General features: G+C 37.1%; 1 protein-coding gene across 2 annotated transcripts in view; it reads right to left on the bottom strand.

Annotated features, from left to right (window-relative positions):
- Window positions 1-1,296: 1,296 nt before the first annotated feature.
- Window positions 1,297-24,244, bottom strand: part of YWHAE (tyrosine 3-monooxygenase/tryptophan 5-monooxygenase activation protein epsilon) — a 47,128-nt gene continuing 24,180 nt past the window's right edge. Inside the window, exons 3-7 of one of the 2 annotated variants that reach the window (XM_049859082.1) lie at window positions 20,749-20,948; window positions 16,917-17,023; window positions 16,025-16,231; window positions 13,119-13,255; window positions 1,297-8,638 (exon numbers count right to left, since the gene is read on the bottom strand). In XM_049859082.1, coding sequence (XP_049715039.1) covers window positions 8,586-8,638; window positions 13,119-13,255; window positions 16,025-16,231; window positions 16,917-17,023; window positions 20,749-20,946 — 702 coding nt within the window. In that variant the 5' untranslated portion in view covers window positions 20,947-20,948 and the 3' untranslated portion in view covers window positions 1,297-8,585. The remainder of the gene's footprint in view (window positions 8,639-13,118; window positions 13,256-16,024; window positions 16,232-16,916; window positions 17,024-20,748; window positions 20,949-24,244) is intronic. The other variant, XM_049859081.1, reaches the window with a different exon arrangement.

The raw sequence follows: 24,244 nt of genomic DNA, 5'->3' as shown, positions 1-24,244 counted from the left end.
CTGCACCACCAGGGCTCCACAGCAGTACTTCGGGGGCCATTAAATGCCTATATTAGAAAAGATGGTTTCAAATAAATTACCTCAGCTTCCACCTTAAGAAATTGCAAGAGTAAATGAAACCCAAAATCTGCGGAAAAAAGAAATGATGAAGATCAGGGTGGAAATCGATGAAAACAGGAAAACGACAGAGAAAAATAAATGAAATCAAAAGCTGGTTCTTTGAGGCCATCAATACAACTGCTAAACTTCTAACCAGAGTGAACACGAAACAAAATACAAATTACCAATAACTTGATACAAATAACCAAAGCTCACTCAAAAACAAAAAATAGACACATAACCTGACTAGCTCTACATCTATTAAAGAAATGGAAATTTTAATTTAAAATCTTCCCACAAAGAAAACTCCAGACCCAAATGTCTCTACTGGAAAAATCTACCAAACATTTAACAAAGAAATACTAATTCTACACAAATTGTTGCCAAAACATTTTAGGAATTCATTCTATGAGGCCAGCATTACCCTGGTATCAAAACCAGACACAGATATTATAACACTACAGATCAGTATCACCTCACGAACACAAATGCAAAAAAATTAAAATTTAGTAAACTGAATCCAACAACCTTTTAAAAAAATACATCATAATAAGCGGAGTTTATCCCAGGAATGTAGTTTTAACATTCGAAAAGCAATGTAATTCATCATATTGACAAACTGGAAAAGAAAAACCATGTCATCATCACAATAGATGCAGGAAAAGCATTTGAGAAATCCAACTTCCATTCCTGACAAAAATTCTCAGCAAACTAGGAAGAAACTTTTTCAACCTGATAAAGGGCATCTTAGGCAAAACTTACAGCTAACATATTTAACGATGAAAAACTGAATGTCGTCCCCCTGCCCCCACCATAAGATCAGAACAAGACAGGGATGTCTGCTCTCACCATCTATTTTCAACATTGTACCGGAGGTGCTAGTCAGTGCAATCAGGCAAGATAAAACAGATCTACAGACCGCAAAGAAAAAGAAAACTGTTCCTATTCATAGACAACACCAATGTCTACGTAGACAATCTGATGGAATCTATGAAAAAGCTTCAAGGGTAGTGAGTTTAGCAAGGCTGCGGAATACAAGATCAACGCACAAAAATGAACTGTATGTATACTAACAAGCAATCAAAAATTAAAGTAAAAAAAGGTATTTACAATACTATCAAAAATTAGAAAATACTTAGGAATAAACCTGATAAAGGAAGCAAAAGACCTGTATACTGAATACTACAAAATACTGCTAAAATTAAACAAGGCTTAAACAACTACAGAAATAGAACTTGTTCATGGGTCAGAAAACTCGGTATTGTTATTCGAACATACACTTCACCAAAGAAAATATACAGATGGCAAATAAGCACATAAAAAGTTGATCAGCATCACTAGTCATAAGCGAAATAAAAACTAAAGGCATGAGACACCACTACACACCTACTAGAATGACAAAATTAATGACCATACCAAGTACTGGAGGGGATATGGAGAAACTGGAGTTTTCATACATTGCTGGTGGAAATGCACAACCACTCTGAAAAACAGTTTGGCCATTTCTTAAAAAGTTAAATATACACCAACCGTATGATCTGCTATTCCACTATTTATCCATGAACAAAAGAACTATATGCCCATATAAAGACTTGTACACAAATACTCATAGCAGTTTTATTTGTAATAGACAATAACTGCAACCAACCCAAATGTCCATCAACAGGTGAACAAATTGTGGTATATCATACAATGAAATACTTCTTCAGCAATAAAAAGAAATGAACTATGATAAAATCAACAACATGGATGAATCACGTAATAATTAAGCTGAGTTAAAGAGGCCAGAACCCCCCCCCCACAAAAGAGTACATACTGATGATGCCATTTATATAAAATTCTAGAAAATGCGAACTAAAGTAAGGGAAAGCAGATCAGTGGTTGTCTGGAGATGGGGGGGCGGGGACAGGGATGGATGGATGGGAGGAATTTACAAAGAACAACAAGGAAACTTTTGAGGTTGAAGGATATATTATCTTGATTGTGATTACGGTTTCACAGGTGTATACAAGTTCTCAAACCATACGTTTTACATACATGCAGTTTATTATATGCCAATTATACCCCAATAAAGCTGTTGCTAAAAGTTTGGGGAAAAAAAAAATTCTAAGTACACCCTTCAGAGATTTTCTAAGCATGTACAAGTACACATATAGGTTAATATTTTTCCAGTTTTATACATGAGATTATGCATGTTCTATACCTTATTTTCACTTATTATACTGAGACATCGTTCTATATTAGCAGAAATAGTTTACTTAAGATAGTATACATAGTAAGGATGTACCATGATAGACTGGCATTTAGGTTATTTCTAATGTGCTATTATAATGCTGAAATAAACATACTTTGGATATATTTGTGGGCAAACACAAGCAATGGAGCATACATTTAAAATTTTTATTTATATTGTCGAATAATCCCCTGAAACACATGCCCCAGGATCTACATCAAACATTAAAATAAATGAATTTAGCAAAGTCACTGGATACAAAGTAGATATACAGTATTTCTAAAAGTATTAACAATTTGAAAGTTAATTTTTAAAATACTACTTAAAACATCAAAAATCAAGTGTCTAGAAATAAATCTAACATACGCTATCGGATCTCTACACAGAAAACAGAACATTATTGAAAGAAATAAAAAATATAAATAAATGAAGGGATATGTTGATGGATTAGCAGACTTAACTATGTGAATGTTAATTCTTCCCCCCAATTCTTCTCAATTCAATAAAATCCTAATCAAAACCTCGGCAGGTTTCTGTTGTTCTGTTAACTGAAGTCCCAGCCGATTCTAAAATGTGTAAGGAAATACAAAAAGCCAAGAGTAACCAAAGCCATCTGGAAGAACAAAAAAGATGGAGGGCACGCACAACCAGATACAGAATTATTTTAAAGCTACAGTAAGTAAGGCAGTGTGGCACTGGTGCTAAAACAGACCAACAGAACAATAAATAATGCTGGGTCAACTGGATATCCATATGAAAATATTAATATGTACCTCAAACCACACACAAAATATTCTAGATGATTCTAGACCTAGATAAGAATGGTAAAACAATGTTTCTAAAAATAACATAGAAGAACCTTCATTTTCTTGAGGCAAAGATTTCTTAAATAGGACTTAAAAAGGACACTTACCTTAAAGGAAAAGATGGCAAAATTGGACATTAATACTTCTGTTCATCAAAAGACACTGAGAATGAAAATGCAGGACACAGAATGGGAGAAGACAGTTACACAACACATATAGCCAAAAACTAAGCTGATACATAAAGCCTTCCAACAAACCAAAAAGAAAATGACAATAAGAAATAACAGGCAAAAGTGGCCCCTTAACGAGAGGATATCGAAATGTCCAATACACATATTTTTATGGGGCTCAACCTCATTAGTCATCAGGGAAATGCAAATTAAATCCAGAATGAGACATGACTACAGACCCAGCAGAATGGTTATAATTAAAAAGAGAGACTGTAATAACAAATGCCAGTGAGGATGTGGAGCAGCTAGAGCTCTCACGCTTTGCTGTTGGGACTGTGAATTAGTACCACCACTTTGGAAAACCGTTTTGCAGTTTCTACTAAAGCTGAACATATGCATCCCTTATGGCCTAGTTAATTCCATTCTTAAATATGTAACATAAATGTATACATTAAAAGACAAGTACAAAAATAACACTAACATCCAAAAACGAAGAACAATCCGAATGTCCACCCAGAAAACAGTGCAACATGAAGGCAAAGGCACACCGTATTCCAGCAACGGAAGCACGTTACCACCTAAGCAATGACGTGGACGAACCACCCAAGCATATTAAGAAACCAAAAAAGAGATTCCATCTATATCAAGTCCAAAACCAGGCGAAACTAACTGATGGTGATAATCAAGATACTATTTTCTGTTGGGGGAAGGGGGACAATGGCTGAAAAGGGGACATTAGGGAATCCTAGGATGCTGCCCTGTTCTTTGAGTGGTTGCTAAATAGTGTTCTTTGTGAAAACTCACTAGGTTGTACACTGGCGTTTTACTCTTCTGCTGTACTTGAACGCAAGATTTACCTTAAAAAAAAAAAGTCTCATCAACTTACACATCCACCGTGTTTCTCTACAACAGGGCATTATATAAATCTAATTTTTGCCAATTATAAGTGAAATTGGCATCTCATAATTGTTTTGGCTTATATCCCCCTTAATAATGAGGCTGAGTTATTAAAAAAAAAAAAACAAACTTTTTAAAGGTTGTTTGTTCCTAGAATTCTGTTCAAAGCAAATTACACCGGAGTTCGGTAGTTTCTGTGATGCTATCATGGCTACAAATGTTCCAAAAGCCTTAGGCGCTGAGATCAGCCCTCTCCCAAACCTACAGCACCACAGCTTCACATGAAGAAGAAACGGTCTTTGTGGAAGACCCAGGAACAAGAAATTTGGGACAGAAATGTTAAGTGCCAAGAAAATAGGAGTTTCAGGACAACTGGAAAAATGGTCAATGACAGCTTTAGACAGGGGAAGAAAGCTTCTGGACATGATTCATACTGCCTGGGCTGTGTAATTTTACACATTAACTTCAACTATATGAGAAACACTTAGCCAAAATGCAAGGGGCTTATCTTAAAAACAACGTTCAGCCTTCCCACATACATAGCTAATACAAGAGTGAAGATCGAGGGTCTTCCCAAAGCAGTAACTTGAGACAGTGCAGGACCTGTTTCTTAAAAGGCAGGTAAGTAATACATGGCAGAAATGGTTCCACCAAAATTTGCTGAAAATGACTTTGACCTTTAAAGACTTTGGTTATCTAGAAAACTCAAGTCACAGTACCGAGGCAAAGTGACATCCCATTATCACTGGTTATCTTTGTGGATTTTGGCTCTACTTGTCTAAGCAAAACTACTTTAAATTGGAAGAATTGTTCCAACTGTAAAAAAAAAAAAAAAAAAAAAAGATTTCCAAATAAAATTTAATTGCCAAAACTTAACCAGTTTTAGAGAACATTTCAACAAAACACTAAATGTTTCAATGAAACACCACATGTTCCGATGAAGAACAAAAAGCAGAGCGGCTTAATGGTTAAGAGCATGCACTTGTAGTCACACACACCTAACTGAATCCTGTCTGAATCTGACTGTGGCTCTGGTCCAGTTCCGTAACTTCTCCCTGTTTTCCTATTTGCAAAATATTTAAGTGACAACTCATCTAATTATTACTGAGCACCTACTATGGGCTAGACTCCAGACACAGCTTAGTAATGAGCACAGTCCGTGGTACATAGCAGATACTCAACGTTAGCTAAGTATTACTTTTTACCAATATAAATTATAAGCCTAATAAAAAAGAAATGAAAGAAACACAATAGGGCTTCTCTTGGCTAGTAGGGGTTGGATCCAGGTATCACCACTTTCTCTTCAAGAGGTGCTCAGAAAGGATTCCTTTAATAACCCACCCTAGAAACTTCCCAGGGATTCGTGAACTTGTCACAACTTTCAAAACAAAGTTGAGGTTCACTTTCATCTCCATCTTTCAGCACGCTCCCTCTCCTCTCTCCTGTTCCAGGATCAAACAGCAGCTAATGGAGGGTTTTTTTAGCCACCTATCACAGACCCCAAGCACAGCCATAAATTCGTTTAATCGCTACTCTTACATTTTAGAAAGCCTAGGTAGGCTCCCTTTGGGTTGAAAACCTTTCTTTTTCAAGGCAAGATACTATGCCTTGTAATTAAAACACAAATTAACTACATTCAAGCTGTAATAACTCAGTTTCTTTGAAGTGAACTGATCAAAAGATGACTGAATCAAGAGCTGGAACATAAAGAAAACCCACCTTTCCAGCCCACAGAACTAGGAAGTAGGGGTGACACTGTGCTCACAGGGCTAAGCCACCTTCCTGCAGTCTCCCCTGTAACAGGGCTCTTCCCATCTGTAACAGCAATCTTTCTAAAGACCTGTACTAATCAACTCTTCCCTTCATAATCTCCTTCACCTGTTTCTCTGGATAGCAGGTTCTTTTTTCTCCTTACCAAGATTACTGACCCCTTGAAAATACTCATGGCATCTTGAATTTCCATACATACAGTCACGTCTACAGTTAACTAAGGACCCCTTTCTTTTGATTTCACAAAGCAAACTTACGCAGCCTAACTTGGACTGTACTTAAGTTTTGCACTCCCTCATTACAAAAAAAAAAAAAAAATAGAACTACGTTCACAAATCAGCCAGACTATTTTGTAGACGCATTATTACCTAAATGTTTACTGGGACTCTTCAAGTCTATGGGTTAGGGTTTAGTGGCCTGCAAAACCCTGCATCCTGTGAGTGGTTTTTTAAAACTGATACAATTTTATGAATTCTTTTAGTTTTGAACTGAGATGTGGCAGGCATCTACCCACCTTGACACTGGAAATGGAAGAAATCAACCTGAGCATCTCTTAGAGATAGCTTCATATGTATAGCAACGATCTACAATCATCTCCAACTCTTCACATGCTGGAAAAGCAACTCACAGAAACCTAACTGGTGATCCTAATTACTGACATGCACTTAGACTAATGTAATATTTTAGTAAAAACAAACAAACAAACAATTACATCATTATTAATCTGTTAACTACCTAAGTCTTTGCTACTGAGAACTCAAGCCCAGGGTATACATTCCAGGGTCAACATCTCACTTAGAAATTAGTTAAGTGCAGGGAGAAAAGTGGTATTGTAATATACTGCTGATGAGGCTATAAAGTGGAACGGGCTCTTCAGAGGGAAATACAATATTTACCAATTTAAAAATGTATGTTTTCTGACACAGAAAATCTAGAAATACACAGAAGCATTATGAAATATTTAGGCCAATTGTTACAAACATATTCACTGCAGCATCATTTACAATAGCAAGGCTGAAAACCTGAATACACAAAAGTAGGAAACTGGTTTAAAAAAAAAAAAAATCAGGGGTACATCAATGTTAGGTAGTCATTAGAATGAAACCCATCTATATGCCTCAACAGCGAATGACCCACAAGACACTAGCCAGCTATACACACTAATATACAGAGTATCTCTGGAAGAAACTACTTACATTGGTTCTGATAAGGGGGAATGCTATACTGAACATTTTACTGTGCATGTATTACTGAGAGTGAATTTATCCATCTCTGCTTCTGTCACTGACCTTTCATAAAACAATGGAGAACACACAGTTTTACCTCCTCCTAAGAATTATTTGCACACATTCAGACTTAAACTTGATTGTACAATCCAAAATCCATGCTATAAAACGATCCATCATTATACCTTGTATTAAATGTCCACCTGAATGACTAAAATACCGTGTTGCTGCCTGGTGCAGAAGACATACAAGGTATAACCAACTAACTGACTTGGACTACGTAAATGTTCTTTACGACCAGGTTACAGGTAATTGTTTTTCAAAATAAACAGCAGCTTTGGGACAGACAAATAATTTATGTGGGGGAAAAAGGGATCTTCCCATTCAGGCAAACATAATACTGTTGACTTGTTTGGACTAGAGATTTTATTTTAGAAGTATAAAGGATGGAGGCGCAATAATATTTGGCATTTTTAATTTAGGTTTGTTTTATTTAAGTTTAATGTTAATTCCATGCTGTGTTTCAGTAAGAACAATACAGATTCTGTATCTGTGGCTCCAGTCAGATATCCAGTAGTACAAATTAGCTTCAAGTTACACATACTGAAAGAAAGAGGTTGAGCGAGCGAAGAAGGGCAGGAGTGGGGGGCCCCAGAGGGAGAGGGAAGGAGAAGAAACAAAGAATTGAACACGCATGCAGGCTTTTCCATACCACCTTCAATGCTAACCTGCTTCAGAGGGAGTCAAAGTAGGCAAGAATGAGCAGCCACGGATTGTTGAACTGTTACCAGCACCATGCTTTTCAGCAACATCTCAGCATAGTTTTAAACACTTTTTACAGCAAAATCATTATAATAAACTCCCCAAACAACCTTTAACCATCTCAAACTAATACCCAATTAATTTTAAACATTGGTATAAAATTCAATTTAAACAATTAGAAAAAGGAAAAATGTTACCACATATGCCCTATAGTGTGATTAACCTCTCTCTTAGATGCTTGCATCACCTAGAAGTCTAATGGCTTTCGAATGCAATTTCCTTTCTAATGGTGACCTTGCCACATCTGGCACGGAGACAATACAGTAATGCTGAAAAAGCCTCTCTGCAGTCCTGTTAGTGTCTTAAAGAACCTAAAAGCTGGGACCAGTAAAATCCACAGAAATTCACTCTTGCCTTTAAGAACTTTTGAAAACTGGTTTTTTTTTTTTAAAAAAAAAAACAAAAAAAACAAAAAAAACCCAACAGGGCAGGAACCTAAATTCTGAGACCAAATGTAAAAGTCAGATTTGGTGGTTCTCAGTGACAATGGGGGAATTTCCAAGGGATGGGATGGGGAGGAGTGGGGTGGTCAGAGATGGTTTCTCTTGTTGGCTTTTGTGTCTCACTGATTCTCATCTTCCACATCCTGCAGCGCTTCTTTATTCTGCTCTTCGCCTATAGAAAAGAATGACAGTTCATCAATTCATACTAACTTAGGCTGTGTGGTCACAGACAAAGGTATCATTCCAAGCATCAGACTCCTTACATTTGCCACAATTTGTATTGAACACACAAAGGCAAAGAACTTCTACCATCCTGCACACCTGAGATGCCTAAGCCAAGAAGGGCTGCTTGATCAAGGCCCTGAAAGTACGGTCAAGAGTCAGGATAAAAAAAAACCTGATGCACGGTAAAAGTCAATGTACTAATGCTAAATAGCTTTTTAGAGTGGACAGCCAAGGTAACTACATTGTTAAAATGATTTTCAAGCATTCACATTATCTTGGGTCAAAACACTCTTTCTCAATAACCTCACCTCCAAGAACCAAGAGTATTTTACCACGTTTTTGCAAAATCGATCTCAGAAAGCTTAGTGAACTGAGCAGTAAAATGCTCCAAGGGAGTTTTGGCAAGGGGTGTTCCGCTGTTGTAAATGGCAATTTCACATTTTGCATCTTTGGCCAGTCACACCAAACAGTAACCAGACTTCTCACTCCAGGTGAAACAGCATGCTCAAACCAGACCACTGAGGTTATTAAAGAAGGGCATTTGGACCAGTTCTCTCATGCTATTTTTTCCCCTTTGAACGTGATGATTAGCCTGAGGAGTTCCAACTGCACTATGACATGCAAGAGAAAGCCAGCCTCTTCACTAGAGGGTCATCTACCTATTAATAAGCATTGAAGGAGTCAGCCAGAATCAAGATGCATGCAGGCTTTTGCTAAAAATGATAATGAAACAGGTTAAAGTTACATTCTTTTGTGTTTTAACAACTTATAATTCTATGCAGTTACTAGTCTCAATCAAAATAAATGAAAAATCAATTAATTAACTCAACAATCATAATATGCGACAGTTCAGACAATCCACCCGCACTACTTGTGAAATCACCTAATTGGGATGGACAAATGACACTAAGACTGGCTGCCTACAGGCATTAAGCTATTTACACTAAGAACAGCTTTTAGACAGCCTTTAAGACCTCGCTATGATAAATGATAAATGCTGCCATAGCAACAAGGGTTACACAAAAGACAGTTTTAGTAACTTTAAATTTTCTTTTGTAATAAATTAGTTAAGGTACACAAGGATTTTTGACTCATTAAAAAAAAAGTCAAGAAGGACAAAAATAGCCATTTAGTAAAGAACATAAACACTCAATTGTTCCTCACAGAACAATAATGTATTCAAACTCAAGAAACACGATAGGAACATTCATTCATTTGTAACAGCAATGCACTGCTGAAGTATAGCTAACACACTGCACTAGAACACGTTCTCACTCACTCGTAAGCAACCATTAGATCTGCCAAAAGTCCCAAGTAACTCTGGCATAAAAATATCATTGTCATATAAGTCCATCCAACCAGAAGGAGACAGGGTAACAGGCCATAAATGTCTTACAAGGTTTATCAGCGCCCTAGAATGTAGAACAGGCAGTTTTGTAAGCGACAGAACAATGATATGCAGGCATGATTAGTTAAGAACTGAAACTAAAATAAAAGCAGAATTCACTGTGCCATGGTAATGACTTACAAAGTAGAGTTTTTAGGAAAGGAAGAGTTGGATTTTCCTTTAGGAATCTATATTGCAAGGAGAAAGGGAGGGAGAACAATCATATGAAAGCAACATTACAAGAAGAATAAACCAAGAGAGCAGGAAAAAGGGAAAGATCAATGATTTAAGGAGTCAAATTTTGGTCCTTTGATTTTTATAAACCTCACTCTAAGAAATCACCTGTCTAATCCTTCGTTTTATCCTTAAGAGAATGTCATATTATCCTCCTGAAAGGTACACAGAAGGAAAAAAAAGGTTTCCTAGGGTATGGATTTCTTTGCCTATTATTTCTAGTTGGGGGAGGGGTGAGGGAGGATGTAAAATGGGCAGAGAGTATATATACATTTCCTCTATGTTCCAACACACTCAAGACAAACATACTATGTACTTAAAAAACACAAAAAGGTTATCAGTAAAAGCCTATGAACCACATACATTTCTTCCTTTAGAAACTCTTGATGTAGAAGTTTTATGACACTTTTCTATAGCCAGTAAAAAACGAGAAATACATTTAAATAATTCTTAAAATAAATACAAGTAAACACTCTGGAAAACTGCAAATTCCATGACAGCAATTCTATTATATTCAGCTTTAATTCTAAGTCACGAAACCAATTTAATAAAGCATATGATATTGTACCTTGTAGAAAAAGTTATTTTTTAGTGTATGTAATTTAATTCAGGTATTTTCTATTATTTTTGCTAAAATCTCAACAGACTACCTGATTTTTTCACTGTTAAAACTATTATGTTCCATGATTCCTAATATCTTATGACAAAGAAATAGAAACTAGTCTGTTTCATCCAAATTTAATCAATTATGCCATTTTACATAGTGAATAAGGAGCTGAAGCAACTGTATTTCACTAGATTAAAAGAAAAAAATTGTTCCAGGATTAAAGAGAAACCTGTGCTGAAATGTAACAAAACATCTTTGTACAAAGAATCTTCCCAACTATGAAAAGTTTTAAAGAAGGTATTACCCTAAATTAAAAATGACTCATTTAATAAAACTATGCTTGATAACCAAGAGTAGCTTGGTTCTGTATAAAAATGGAGTGTCATAATCTACTCCAATTAAAAGTAATAATGAATGAGAGTACACTAGAAAATATAAACTTTATTTTCTATTTAATTTTATAATCTGGTCAGTTATAAAAGCTGGCATATACTATCCTAAACAAATAGCATTTTAACCCAGGTCACCTTCTTTCATACTTTCACCCTCCAAAAAATGTGCCCTTAGGGTGGAAGGGTATATCTTATGTTATACCGCTTACCCAACTCTCCACATGCTTTCCTTTTATCCCCTCAAACAGGCAGAGATACTAGTCTTCTCTGAGATGGGAGTAACTGTGAAGAGTCCACAGCTGTATGGCCATTCTTCTAGGTTGTTATTGTTAGAATAGAATTTTAGAGCTGGAAGGAACCTTAAGTCATTAGTTCAGAGTAAATTGGCTTTGATTACCACAGACTGGTAGTGGCTGCCTGAAGTGTGCTGTGTTGGAAAATAGTCTGTGGTTCCATCCGGCTTTGTCGTAAAAGCGTGCAAGTAGGTCTTATGTATCACGTATCTCATGCCAATCCTCATGTAGCCAAATACCTAAATACTTCATAGAGCAAGTGAGCTTTAAAAGCTGAGTTGCCTAATTCTCACTTTAGTTATCACGTTGTTGTTATGAGGTGCCATCGAGTCGGTTCCGACTCACAGCGACCCTATAAACAACAGAACACTGCCCAGTCCTGTGCCATCCTCAAAATCGTTGCTATGCTTGAGCCCATCGTTGCAGTCGCTGTGTCAATCCATCCTGTTGAGGGTCTTCCTCTCTTTCGCTGATAAGTCAGAAATCTGACTCTACTCTTCTGGAGTAAAGAAATTGACAATATACATGTTCCAATCCCCACTTTCAAAGACATCTTAAAAAAGTATAATGCTTCCAAAGACAGTACATCATGTTGGTGACCTGAGCCTAGAGCTAAGCCTTAAGCAATACAATACATATTTCAGTGTCAGTAATGCATCTTTAATGAACAGCAGCTAAAATCACTAATAAATTTTTGGTTTCCAGTCCCCACATCACACAAGTGTGTTCTCCTCCCCCCGTTCAATGATCTACCCTAAACAGAAATGATGCCTTGGAAATGGGCAGAGTAAAATCTCCTTTACAATTAACAGATGTGACAATTTGGGCCTTTAAAGTAAATATTAAACAAACAAGATCAAATTTTCAAAGTTATCTTGGTAAATGCTTGCAATTGAAAACTAAAAAACAGAGTCCTCTTAAATAATGACCCAAGGGCTGGAGATTCCATTTGGACTACAGAACCCAGAGGGATATGAGTTCCTTTTTAGTTTAGTTTTAGTTTAGGTTTTCACACAGAGAAGATGCTTCATTAAGTGTCTCCTGATACTATCTCGTTTTAACCTGAGGGTACTACTCAGTCAAAACAGTAATCACGACATTCAAATACAAAATTAACCACAGCCCTCTAAAAGGGAATCTGAAGAAAATAAAATGAGCTGCTTCCTTTCTATCTTTCTTGCCCAACCTTCAAAATAGTTTGAGGTGAAGAGGTAAACTAGTTAAACAAAGCATCATTAATTAGAAACAAATCTTTGAAACCTCTGAATATTAACAAAAGGCCTCCTCCCCTTTTTCCCCCAAAATGGATTATATACTTGATTGTCTTACAGCCCGAAATGGAAGGCTATACTTCAGTAAAATTTCCTGTAAAGGCATTAATGAAAAATGACAATTTGGAGGCTAGGCTATGATCCCAAATTGTACCTTACTGTAAAGAAATACCAAGGAATTTCTGAAAGAACAAAAGGGGCCAAGAACTGAAAAAGATATGTTTAACTTCAGAATTTGCTTACCATCACCCTGCATGTCTGAAGTCCATAGTGTCAGATTATCACGTAACAACTGCATGATAAGTGTAGAGTCCTTATAGCTTTCTTCACTCAGAGTATCCAGTTCTGCAATTGCATCATCAAAAGCTGCTTTTGCCAACCTACAAGTATTTAGATAAATGCATTACAAAAATGAACTCAAGTCCAAAAACAGAGTTAGAAATGACAGTAAGTTAGCTATCAATCTTCTTCAGTTATCCCAGTGTGAAACACTGATATCTGAGTAAGTGGCTTAGGCAGGCACTGCTATAAGGGAAAAGCAGAAACAACTCGTGAATATTAACTTGGAATAAAAATATTATTTGGAGCACCACTTCTTATTAGGGCTTCTACAAGGCTATCAATAAATACACAGAACATACAGACCAAATTCCATCCTAAATCACCACCAAAATATATGCATAATAAAGGTTATTTCCAAGTTCTCGTTAATAGCTCACTTATTTAATAAAATTTTCATGTAAAAAGGGAGACTTTTGGACAATACCTCAGGGTTTAATTCAACAGAATTTAATGTTAATGGCAGCAAGGAAGCAAAAAAATGCAATACAGAACCCATGGAAATGTGATCATACAACCCATTCACAATAATTTAAACGAAACAAAATCCACACTGAGTGCTGCACGCCATGCACATAGAACGACACTGGACACTAGGGGGAGACTAAGAAAAGAGAAGACATAATCTGAGTCTACAATATATTTAAAAACATCTCAAGACAGTGGGCTGACACATAAATAACTATTGCAAAAGCAGAACGGGGGGAAATAGGAAGGTACTGCTTAAGGGGTACTGAGTTTTTCTTAAGGATGATAAAAAAAATCTGCAAATAGGATAGTGGTTATGGTTACATAACATGGTGAACATAAAGTCTCAGAACTGTACACACAAAGATGGCCAAAATAGTAAATGTCTTACTATTATATGTATTTCGCCACAGTAAAAATAAAGCAAACAAGCAGAATTAATTACTATCCTGGAGACAGTACTTCAGAGATCCAACAGGAGTAGCAATCAGTGGGGAAGTGAAATTTGAGCTAACCCTAGTGGGTAGGGGGATCACAAAGAGCACGCCAGATTAGAGCAAAAAGCTTGTGCAAAGGCATGGAAGTGACTTGAGTTGAAGCTATGTGCCAGACAGAGGGACATGGAGAATGACAAAGATTAATTCGACCAATGCAATCAACTGAACAGATAGTTATAACTTCTTCAGTCTAGACCTGTATCTGTTTAGACAAACTCAACAAGCCATTCAGAATCATTTTACATGAACTGATACCAGTTTGTATTCAAAGGAATCCACAGCTGGAAATCTCTCCTTTCATGGAATATCTGATTCCAAAAGAATACTGAATTTATAATTTATTAGTTAATTCCTCTTCTACAATTTTTAAAACTTTCATTTAAGAACCAAAAAAAAAATTTTTTTTTTTTTTTTTGGGCCAACAAGCACATGAAAAGATGCTCAACATCATTAGGGAAATGCCAACCAAAACCACCACGAGATACTACCTCACACCCACTAGGGTGGCTATGATTAAAAAACAGGTGCTGGCGAGGATGCAGAGAAATTCTAACCCTTACCCACTGCTGGTGGGACTGTAATATGGTACAGCCTCCATGGAAAAGTTTAGTGGTACCACAGAAAGTTTAACACAAATTACGATATGATCCAGCAATTCCACTGCTAGGTATATACCAACAGAACTGGAAGCAGAACACCGTACACCAGTGTTCAACTGCAGCACTATTCACAATAGCCAAAACTGTGGGAACAGCTTAAGTGTCTTTCAACAGATGAATGGATGAACAAAATGTGGAATATACACACAATGGAATTATTACACAGCCATAAAGAGAAATGCCATGACTTGGATGAACCCTGAAAATGTGCTGAGTGAAATAAGTCAGTCACAAAAGGACAATTTATTGTATGAACCCATTTATATGAAATAGCTTGACTAGGTAAGTGTATAGAAACCAAAGTTTATAAGGGTAGGTGGGAGGAAAGGGGAAAGGAGGGCTCACTGCTTAGGCAACACTGAGCTTTTCTTAAAGGTGATGGGAAAATCTGGGAACAAATAACAGTAATGGTTGAACATGATGAATGTCACTGCACTGTACATGCGAAGAATGTTCAAATGGCAAATGTTCTGTTACATATATATTTACCACAATAAAAAGAAAATTAGTTTTTTGCTACTGTAATATTTATCGTAAACCTATAAAGTAAAATTTCCCACAATGTCATCAAAAAGACCTTATGATTAGGAGTACAATAACATACCTACTCCTGAACGTATGCGGAAGACATAATTCAACAAAAAGAAAAAGCAATATGCATATATGAAGATATCCCTTAAATTTCTATCTACAATATAAAAAACTGGGAAAAACAATCTGAACTACAAATAGGGGAATGGTTTAGCATGTATCGATGAGATGAAAAATTATGATATATTAAAACAGAAATTACAAAATACATTCACTAGGAGCCTAGCTATATTGAAAACATACCTATAAAGACTAAAAGCTAACATACAAAAATTGAAATTATTGTCTTATAATTCAACTCATTCTCCTTCCCCACTCTCCAGCATGTAACATCTTTTCAATCTGCCCCGCACCCCAAAAAAGTCTTCCCAGCAGTCAGCAAAATTATCCTATCTGGGTAAGTGGGCAAATGGGCTGAAATAAGTCTACCTTTATGCTATCCAAAGCAGGTTTACTAACAGCCAAAAGAAACTCTTTGTTCACAGCCAAGCCTGCAAAAGCAGTTCCAGAAAACAAGACAGAGAAACAAGCAGCTCTTCTCCTTTGTAACCTTTTTCACTGTCACAGAGAACTTTTATTTTCTTTCATGACTTACCTGCAGGCACGGTCAGGGGAATTAAGAATTTCATAGTAAAATACGGAAAAGTTGAGAGCAAGTCCTAAACGAATGGGATGCGTTGGTGGGAGTTCTGTCATTGCAATATCACTAGCAGCTTTATAAGCCACTAGGCTGTTCTCCGCAGCCTCCTTCCTGTCATTCCCTGTAGCAAATTCAGCCAGATACCTGTGGTAGTCGCCTTTCCTTAAAAACAAATAAGTAAGTAAGAACAGAATTAGCTTTTTAAATAAAGGAAAATAAACTATTTGAAATTTTTTCTATATTATAGAAATGAAATGTGTGATTAAAAATGTATCTAATAAACAGATACACTCAATCATTTTTAAAATATTCTTTCAGGAGTCATTAACTCATCTATTTGGTTTTCCTCTTTAAGAGAGCTCATATTACCAAATATAAGCAAAATCCCAGATAAATTAACTGAAACCCCCCCCCAAAATCTGTCACTCAATAGTTTAGAATTAAATAAGGTAAGTGTTCGGTCCTAACGAATGGCACAACAGTTTGTCGATCATGAAATAAAATTTCTATATAAAATGTTAAGACTAAACTGTCAATGCATGGCTGTAGCTTGGGGGGGGAATTCACAAACACTAATAAGTATAAACAGGTAAGGAAAAATGCAGTACCCGTTGTAATAGTAACAGTCTGCTATCTTATACTGTAACAATTATGTTCTTCTTCCATTAGCAGTGAATTTGCTAGTATTATTCAAAAATTAATTCAAGTTTGAGAATCACTCCTCCCATATAGCTATTCTTCCAACGTTAAAAAAAACTTATTAATAATTAAAAACCTACATAGAAAAAGTCATGATTCTAAGAAAGCCAACTTTTAATCTTACATTTTCCCTTCTAGTGGAACCTACATTTTATAATAGAAAACCTTGGACTCGCCAGTGTTAGCTGCTGGGATGAGGTGTTTGTCCAGTACATCCAGAATGTCACAACAGATTAACTTTAGCTCAGTCTCAACCTGAAAAAGCAAACAGAGCGTTTAAGCCTAAGAAATAAATGATCATATATATCCCCCCACTCCGGACAGAGCATACATCCCTCTCCAAATCCTCTTCCCTCTCTTGATACAAAAACAAAGGCTGTCTTCAGGTTATGGGAAGTTTTCTTTTCTGTATGCTGTTTGTTAACTACTTTTAAAATAACAAAAACACCTAGCTCAACTACGGAATTATCAATGGATGGCACTGATTGGATTTTACTGAATGTTTGCAATTTACATGCCTTCTTTAGTGAAGCAGTTATAAGACCTAGGATCCGAACCCAGGCAGTTAGGTTGCATGCCTAACGTCACAGGTTGTAAGGCACAGAATCAAAATTCAAAGCCAGGCAGTTTGCCTCTGGTGTTCACATTCTCAACTGCTACCATGCTTGATAAACCATAAAAAAAATAGCTACCATCAAGTCAACCTTGACTCATGGTGACCTCACGCATGTCAAAGTAGAACTGTGCTCCACAGGGTTTTCAGTGGCTGATTTTTCACAAGTAAATTCACCAGGCCTTTCTTCCAAGGCACCTCTGGGTAGACTCAAACCTCCATCCTTTCAGTTAGGATTAACAGCTGGCATCTCCCAGGGACTCCCCGTGCTTGACAGTTAATCACTTTGGCGGTAAAGATCCATAGCCAGTTTAAAAAAAAAAAAAAACCAAACCTGTTGCCATCGAGTTGATTCCAACTCATAATGACCCGATAGAACAGAAAAGAACTGCCCTGTAGGGTTTCCAAGGAGCAGCTGGTGGATTCAAACTGCTAACTGAGCTCTTAACCACTGCACCACCATAGCCAGTTAGGTCACCATAAATCTACATACAAAGGTAAACATTGCCACTCTTCTCTAGATCATCCATTTTAATGTTGAAAATGCACACCACCTCTAAACACACATACATTCTACTCTTTATTTTCTATTTACTCACGGTGACGCTGCTGAACCTTTCCAACAAGTTCTCTTTATGCCCTCTGGAACCTCCTTTCCATTTTAAGTAATTTCCCACTCCCTCTTCTCCAGTCTTGTCATATCTTCATTGTGGCTTTTCAAGTAGACTGCTCTAGAAGGAGGTTTCTAAAGTTCTAAATTCTCCCAGGAATCCCTGAGTGATGCAAACAAGTTAACATGCTTGGTGGAGTGCAAGTCCATCTGGAGGTGACTTGGAAGAAAGTCCTGCCCGTCTACTTCTGAAAAAACCAGCAACTGAAAATCCACGAAGCACAGCTCTACTCTGACATACATGGGGTCGCTATGAGTCAGGATCAACTTGACAGCAACTGATAAATTCTCCTACCTCCTCCATACTGACTCCTCAGGTGACTGCTCTCACATTACAAGTCCATCCCTCCTCTGAAGCTCATACTCTCTACATTTTATTTCTTAATTTCTGTCATCAGTAGGTCTCTAGGTTCCTCTTCTACCTTCACAGCCTACCTCTCTAATTTCCAGTATCACATCAAGGTAATTTCATCATCCATGTTGCAGTCAACACAGTTACTTAATCTCAACTGCATGACCTTCACTTGTCAACACCCTTTAACTATACTGCTCTATCCTACAAGTCTTAAATTCTAGTACTATACATCCTTCTTGGACTACAACTTCCTTTTTTTGTTCCTTCACTCCTGTTATGCCTATTTAGGGACACATCAAGACCTCCAGCCTCATGAACCTTTAATATTCTCCCAATTCATCAGTCCCTCCCTTTGCCTACTGCTTCCTTCTCTACCTAGAGCAAATTCTACAATTTAACACATGGACTTCTTTCTCTCTCTTCAGAACCTTCAACTTTTTCATTTCCACATTCCCCTGGGACACCAAACTTGTCTGCTGACAATCCATTTTCCTTGTTGCAACATTTTTGAGGGTAATGATCTCATCAACAGCAGCTCATCACCTTCTGTGTGGCCTCAGATATATTACTCAACCTCACAGAACTTCAGCTTTCCTACCAATAAACTGGGATAATACCTACCCCTCCTGAGGATAATTTTAAAGATTACAAATACCTTGCATAAATATAAATATATACATACACACACACACACAAAGTATCTTCCCACTTATAACAGCCCAGTGGAGCTGGAGACAGTCAATAATTATGGCTTCTCCTCTCTCTCCCCCTACCAAGTTCACACCCCTCCGTGCTACTTCATGCCTTCTTCTGTAATTCCTCTCACTGTATTCTTAAGGGTGTTTATATGTCTGCCTCTTCAAGAGTTTCTCGAAAGCAACACTACTGACATTTTGAGCCAGATAATTCTTTGTGGTGGGGGGCTGTCCTGTGCATCACAGGATGTTTAGAAACATTCCACTAGATGCCAGTAGTACCCTCCAAGTTGTGACAACTAAAAATGTCTCTAGACATCACCAAATGTCTTAAGGGGCAAAATCATTGCTGGCTGAGAACCACTGCACTAGATCAATGGCTACCAAACTTCTCAAGACCCACAGTAAGAAAAATATTTTATACACGTATACGCACACACCTAAGATCTGAAACAAGAGCTTCATGAAATAATTCTGCCCTTACAGTGTCCAATGCCTCTGATATTTTCTATTCTGTTTAAAAGAGCAGTGACTACACTGAGCCTCCATAAGGCTATATCTATTTCGTCACTGCACCCAAAGCACCTAGCAAATTGTGCTGTAGACAAGATGCAAATACTTGTTAAGTTGACCTGAATGTTCAAATCATTCAATGAAGTATTTTACAGTTCCCACAATAAAAACAAAAATTCCATTAGTTTTCTACTTGTGCAGTGATCAAAACTGAACATGACCCGCTGCAGCTTCCAAGGGGAAAATGTTCTTCACCTCTGTCCTGAAGTATTGTATAGCCCATAATTCCTAATCCAGGTGAGTAACAAGCTCAAATCCATAAAATATAAAACGTATATTACATATGTATACATAACATGTGTGTACTAGGTTATAACATAAAATGTCCAACACCTAATAAATTGGTTAAATGCTTAACAGCTCTAGGACTAAAATATAAGCCAAAAAAAAAAAAAAACACCAAACCCGTTGCCATCGAGTTGATTTCGACTCACAGTGACCCTATAGGACAGAGTAGAACTGCCCCATAGAGTTTCCAAGGAGCGTCTGGTGGATGTGAACTACCAACCTTTTAGCTAGCAGCCATAGCACTTAACCACTATGCCACCAGGGTTTCCAGACATGGCCCTCGAAAAAAGCCAGCCTCCTCTCCCTTGGTGGTAATTTTTAACAATAAAAATTAAAAGCAAAAAGTAGGACACAGCATCTCCTGTCTGGAGGAGAGATGGGAGGGTAGAGAGGGTAGAAACTGGCAGAACAGTCACGAAAGGAGAGATTGGAAGGAGGGACCGGGCTGACTCATTAGGGGCAGAGTAAATGGGAGTATGGAGTAAGGTGTATATAAGCTTATATGTGACAGACTGACTTGATTTGTAACCTCTCACTTAAAGCACATTAAAAAAAAAAAAAAAAGGACATATTAAGGCAACAGCAATCCCTCCCCCCCCCAAAATCATTTATTTCTGTCGTATAAAATTCATACACAAAAAATACAACGTGGGATGTAAAAACACGGTCTTTCAAAACAAGCTCTGCACATTCCCCCCGTCAAAAAAAACCCAAAAGTTAATGCCTGGGTTTGAGTCACTTATCACCTTTCTTTAAAGAAAAATACCTAGAATACACCAATCTCACCATTTGCCGATATTCCCGAATCATTTTTAGTTTGTCTTCTCCTCCCTTGTTTTCTTCTTTCTGTTCAATGCTGCTGATTATTCTCCAGGAGGCTCTTCTAGCGCCAATCACATTTTTATACGCAACTGAGAGGAGGTTTCTTTCTTCAACTGTCAACTCCACATCCATCCCTGCCACCTTCTTCATTGACTCCACCATTTCTACCACGGAAAAGCAAAATCACACCTTACAAACTGAATGTTTTATTAGCACATCACTTCACAAGAGTTTTTTCCCCCCGTCAAGCTGATGGAAAGAAAAAATCAAAATTTTAACAACAAAAAATTTTTTTTAATAAAAAAGATTAAAAAAAATTTTTTAACAGTCATTAAAGCTAAAGTGAGTAAAAAAACTGAAGACATGTAAAAGAATCTAAGAGCCAAAACAAGAGAATACAGACTATAAACTGTATTAAATCACGAAGACTTCATCCGGTGCCTAGTGTAATTTAAAAGTATTTCTTTCACATAAAATAAAGGAGCTAGTAACACACATCTAATCCATTTTCCAGTAAGAATGAAGCTGGCAGTTTAAGATAAAGATTTACAGGCTATAAATGCATTTCCTTGCTTGAAAAACAAAATCCATGGAGGAAAGGGGAATTTATTCATACAGCAAACATACACTGAACATTTGGTTCATCACAAGCACAAACACATCTTTGGGTGTTTCAATTTTCCCTCCTTTAAAAAGGCCAGGCCCCTCCCTCCAAGAATTCACTCATTGGTAAAACCTTTAATGGTTCCTCCTTGTCACCACTAGGTGGCGAGCAGAGAAAGGGGCACAGACAAAGCATGGGAGAATCTAAGAATAAGAAAAAATAAGTAATAAGGGCATATGAATGCAAAGACACAAAAAGAGCTCAATAAATTCTAAGTGAATAAATATATTAATGAAAACCATGTTTGTTTGTTTGTTTTAAAAAAACAACGCCACACTACCATGTGGTTCTCTAGATGCAGAATCTTTGGCAACGATACCCAAGAATCTGCATTTTAACGAGCACTTTGGATATGTGACTTCATGAAACACTGCCCCATGGTCTGCTAAGTAAGAGCAGTCTTCTTAATGTGTAACTCCAGGGAAATGGAAAATATTTGTTACAAAAATTTTTCTTTCACATAATAAAAATATTAAGATGGTAAAGCATCTGGAAAAGTCTGGCAGTTTCTCATACAATTAAACATACACTTTCCCATTCGGCTCAGCAACCCCACTCCCACCCAAGAGAGAAGACATTTTCACAAAGAATTTTATACAAATATTCATAGCAAATGTAGTCACAATGGCCCGAAACTGGAAATAACCCAAATGACCATTAAGAGGGGAATGAATAAGTTATGATACATCCATACTGCTCAAGAATAAAAAGGAACAAATTACTTATACCAGCAACAGCATGGATGAACCTCAAAAACAACAAGTGATAAAAGCCAGACACAAAAGACTATGACTCCATTTGTATTAAATTACAGAAAATACAAAACTATAAACACAAAATAAACCAGTTACCAAAATACGGGGCGGGAGGGGGGAAGGTGCTTGTGTCCCCAAATGAGCACAAGGGAATTTTGGGGGGTAATGGAAATGTTCTACTGTGGTGGTTACACAAGAGTATATATTTATCAAAACCCACTGAATTATACACCTAAAAGTGATGCATTTTATTGTATACAAATTACAAGTCAATAAAGCTGATTTTTTTTAATGCAATTCTGAAGCATTACAAAACATGCTGAATTAATAAATGGTCTTATTACCATTACACTATTTCTGAAATCCTGAAACCATTCATTTGGAACATGTCTTTGTTGTTGTTGTTAAACCACGGTCATAACACAAACATAACGTATCCCACCTATACCAAAGACAGTACCACTGGGATTCTTTTAATTGTATGGCTTTGCAACATTATATACTGAAAAACCAGAAACAATATAAATATCTTAATACCACCAAAATTTAACAGGGATATATCTCTGGGTACTATACCAGTTCGTTCAGATTTTCTTCACTTTTCTGTTTTACAGGTTTTCAAAACAATGAATATTTAACAGTATTATAATATGAAGGAAAGAAAACATTTTAAACACTAAGTGATATTCTAGATTCCGGTGAAATACCACTATTCCAAATTCAATTAAGTATAAAAGTCCTTCACTTAGACAGTGACATAACAATGCACAGAGGGACTACGCAGCGCAACTATGAAAGCAGCAGTTATCTACTTTTTAAAATAACAGCTTTATTGATATATAATTCACATACCATACAATTCACCCATTTTAGGTGTACAATTCATTGGTTTCTGGTATATTCAGAGTTGTGCAGCCATCACTACATTTTCATCACCTTACCCTTATTTCCCCGCAACCCTAGGCCATTGCCAATCAATTTTCTGTCTCTGGGTTTACCTTTTCTGGGTATTTCATATAAATGGAATCATACAATACACGGCCTTCTGTGAGTGGCTTTTCACTTAAGTGTGATGTTCTCAAAGTTCATCCATGTCCTAGCATGTATCACTACTTCATTCCTTTGTATGGCTGAATAATTCTCCATTGTACAGATATACCAATTTTGTTTCCTCATTCACCTGTCAATGGGCATCTGGGCTGTTTCCACATTTTGGCTATTATGAATAATGCTGCTATGAACATGCACGTACAAGCTGTTGTGTGGACATATGCTTTCAATTCTCCAGGAGTAGAACTGGTGCAAACAGTTAACACACTTGGCTGCTAACAGAAAGGTTCGAGATTCAGGTCCACCCAGAGACACCCAGGAAGCGCTGCTGATCTACTTCCTATAAACCAGCCACTGAAACCCCTACAGAGCACAGTTCTCCTCTGACACACATGGGGTTCCATGAATCGGCATCGACTCCACAGCAACTTGTTAGTAGCCTGAGTTTCCTAGTCACCCTAAAAGTTCCACAATCAGTGCTTTGCATGGCAATTTGTATCCATTATGGCTATAATGAAACATAACCACTGCCTCACCAGGGCTCCTATGGTAACATTCATGTCACCCCTGTCCTTGTAACACCAGCAAAAGAAACATGACACTTACTATAATGTATTCCAAAACTGTGTGACAGCTGTAATTTATCCAAAACTCTAGTCACATTAAAACTTCCATCACTACAGGATTAATACCACATTATATATTGACAAATTCCTCAACACAACCAGTAATTCATGAAACGTGATCTAGGCATATTTCTATGGGACGGGGGGGTGTCAAATGTGTTTGCTACAGGTTATGATCAGGAGCCAGAGAGAGCTGCAACTCATGGTCAAGTCATTTATCCGTGGATGCACAGGCAGACTGGTACATGAAGTCTGACAAAGAAACACACATTTTGGGACTTTTGATAGTTTGGCAACAATGGATAGTTTTAACTAGAAATCACCGCTGCTAAACTCTGACGAGCCCTGGTGGCGCAGTGGTTAAG

The sequence above is a fragment of the Elephas maximus genome, chromosome 19, assembly GCF_024166365.1.
Source record: "Elephas maximus indicus isolate mEleMax1 chromosome 19, mEleMax1 primary haplotype, whole genome shotgun sequence".
NCBI classification, from domain to species: domain Eukaryota; kingdom Metazoa; phylum Chordata; class Mammalia; order Proboscidea; family Elephantidae; genus Elephas; species Elephas maximus.
Note: the sequence above shows the minus strand (reverse complement) of the source record. Positions and strands in the feature narration are given on the sequence as shown.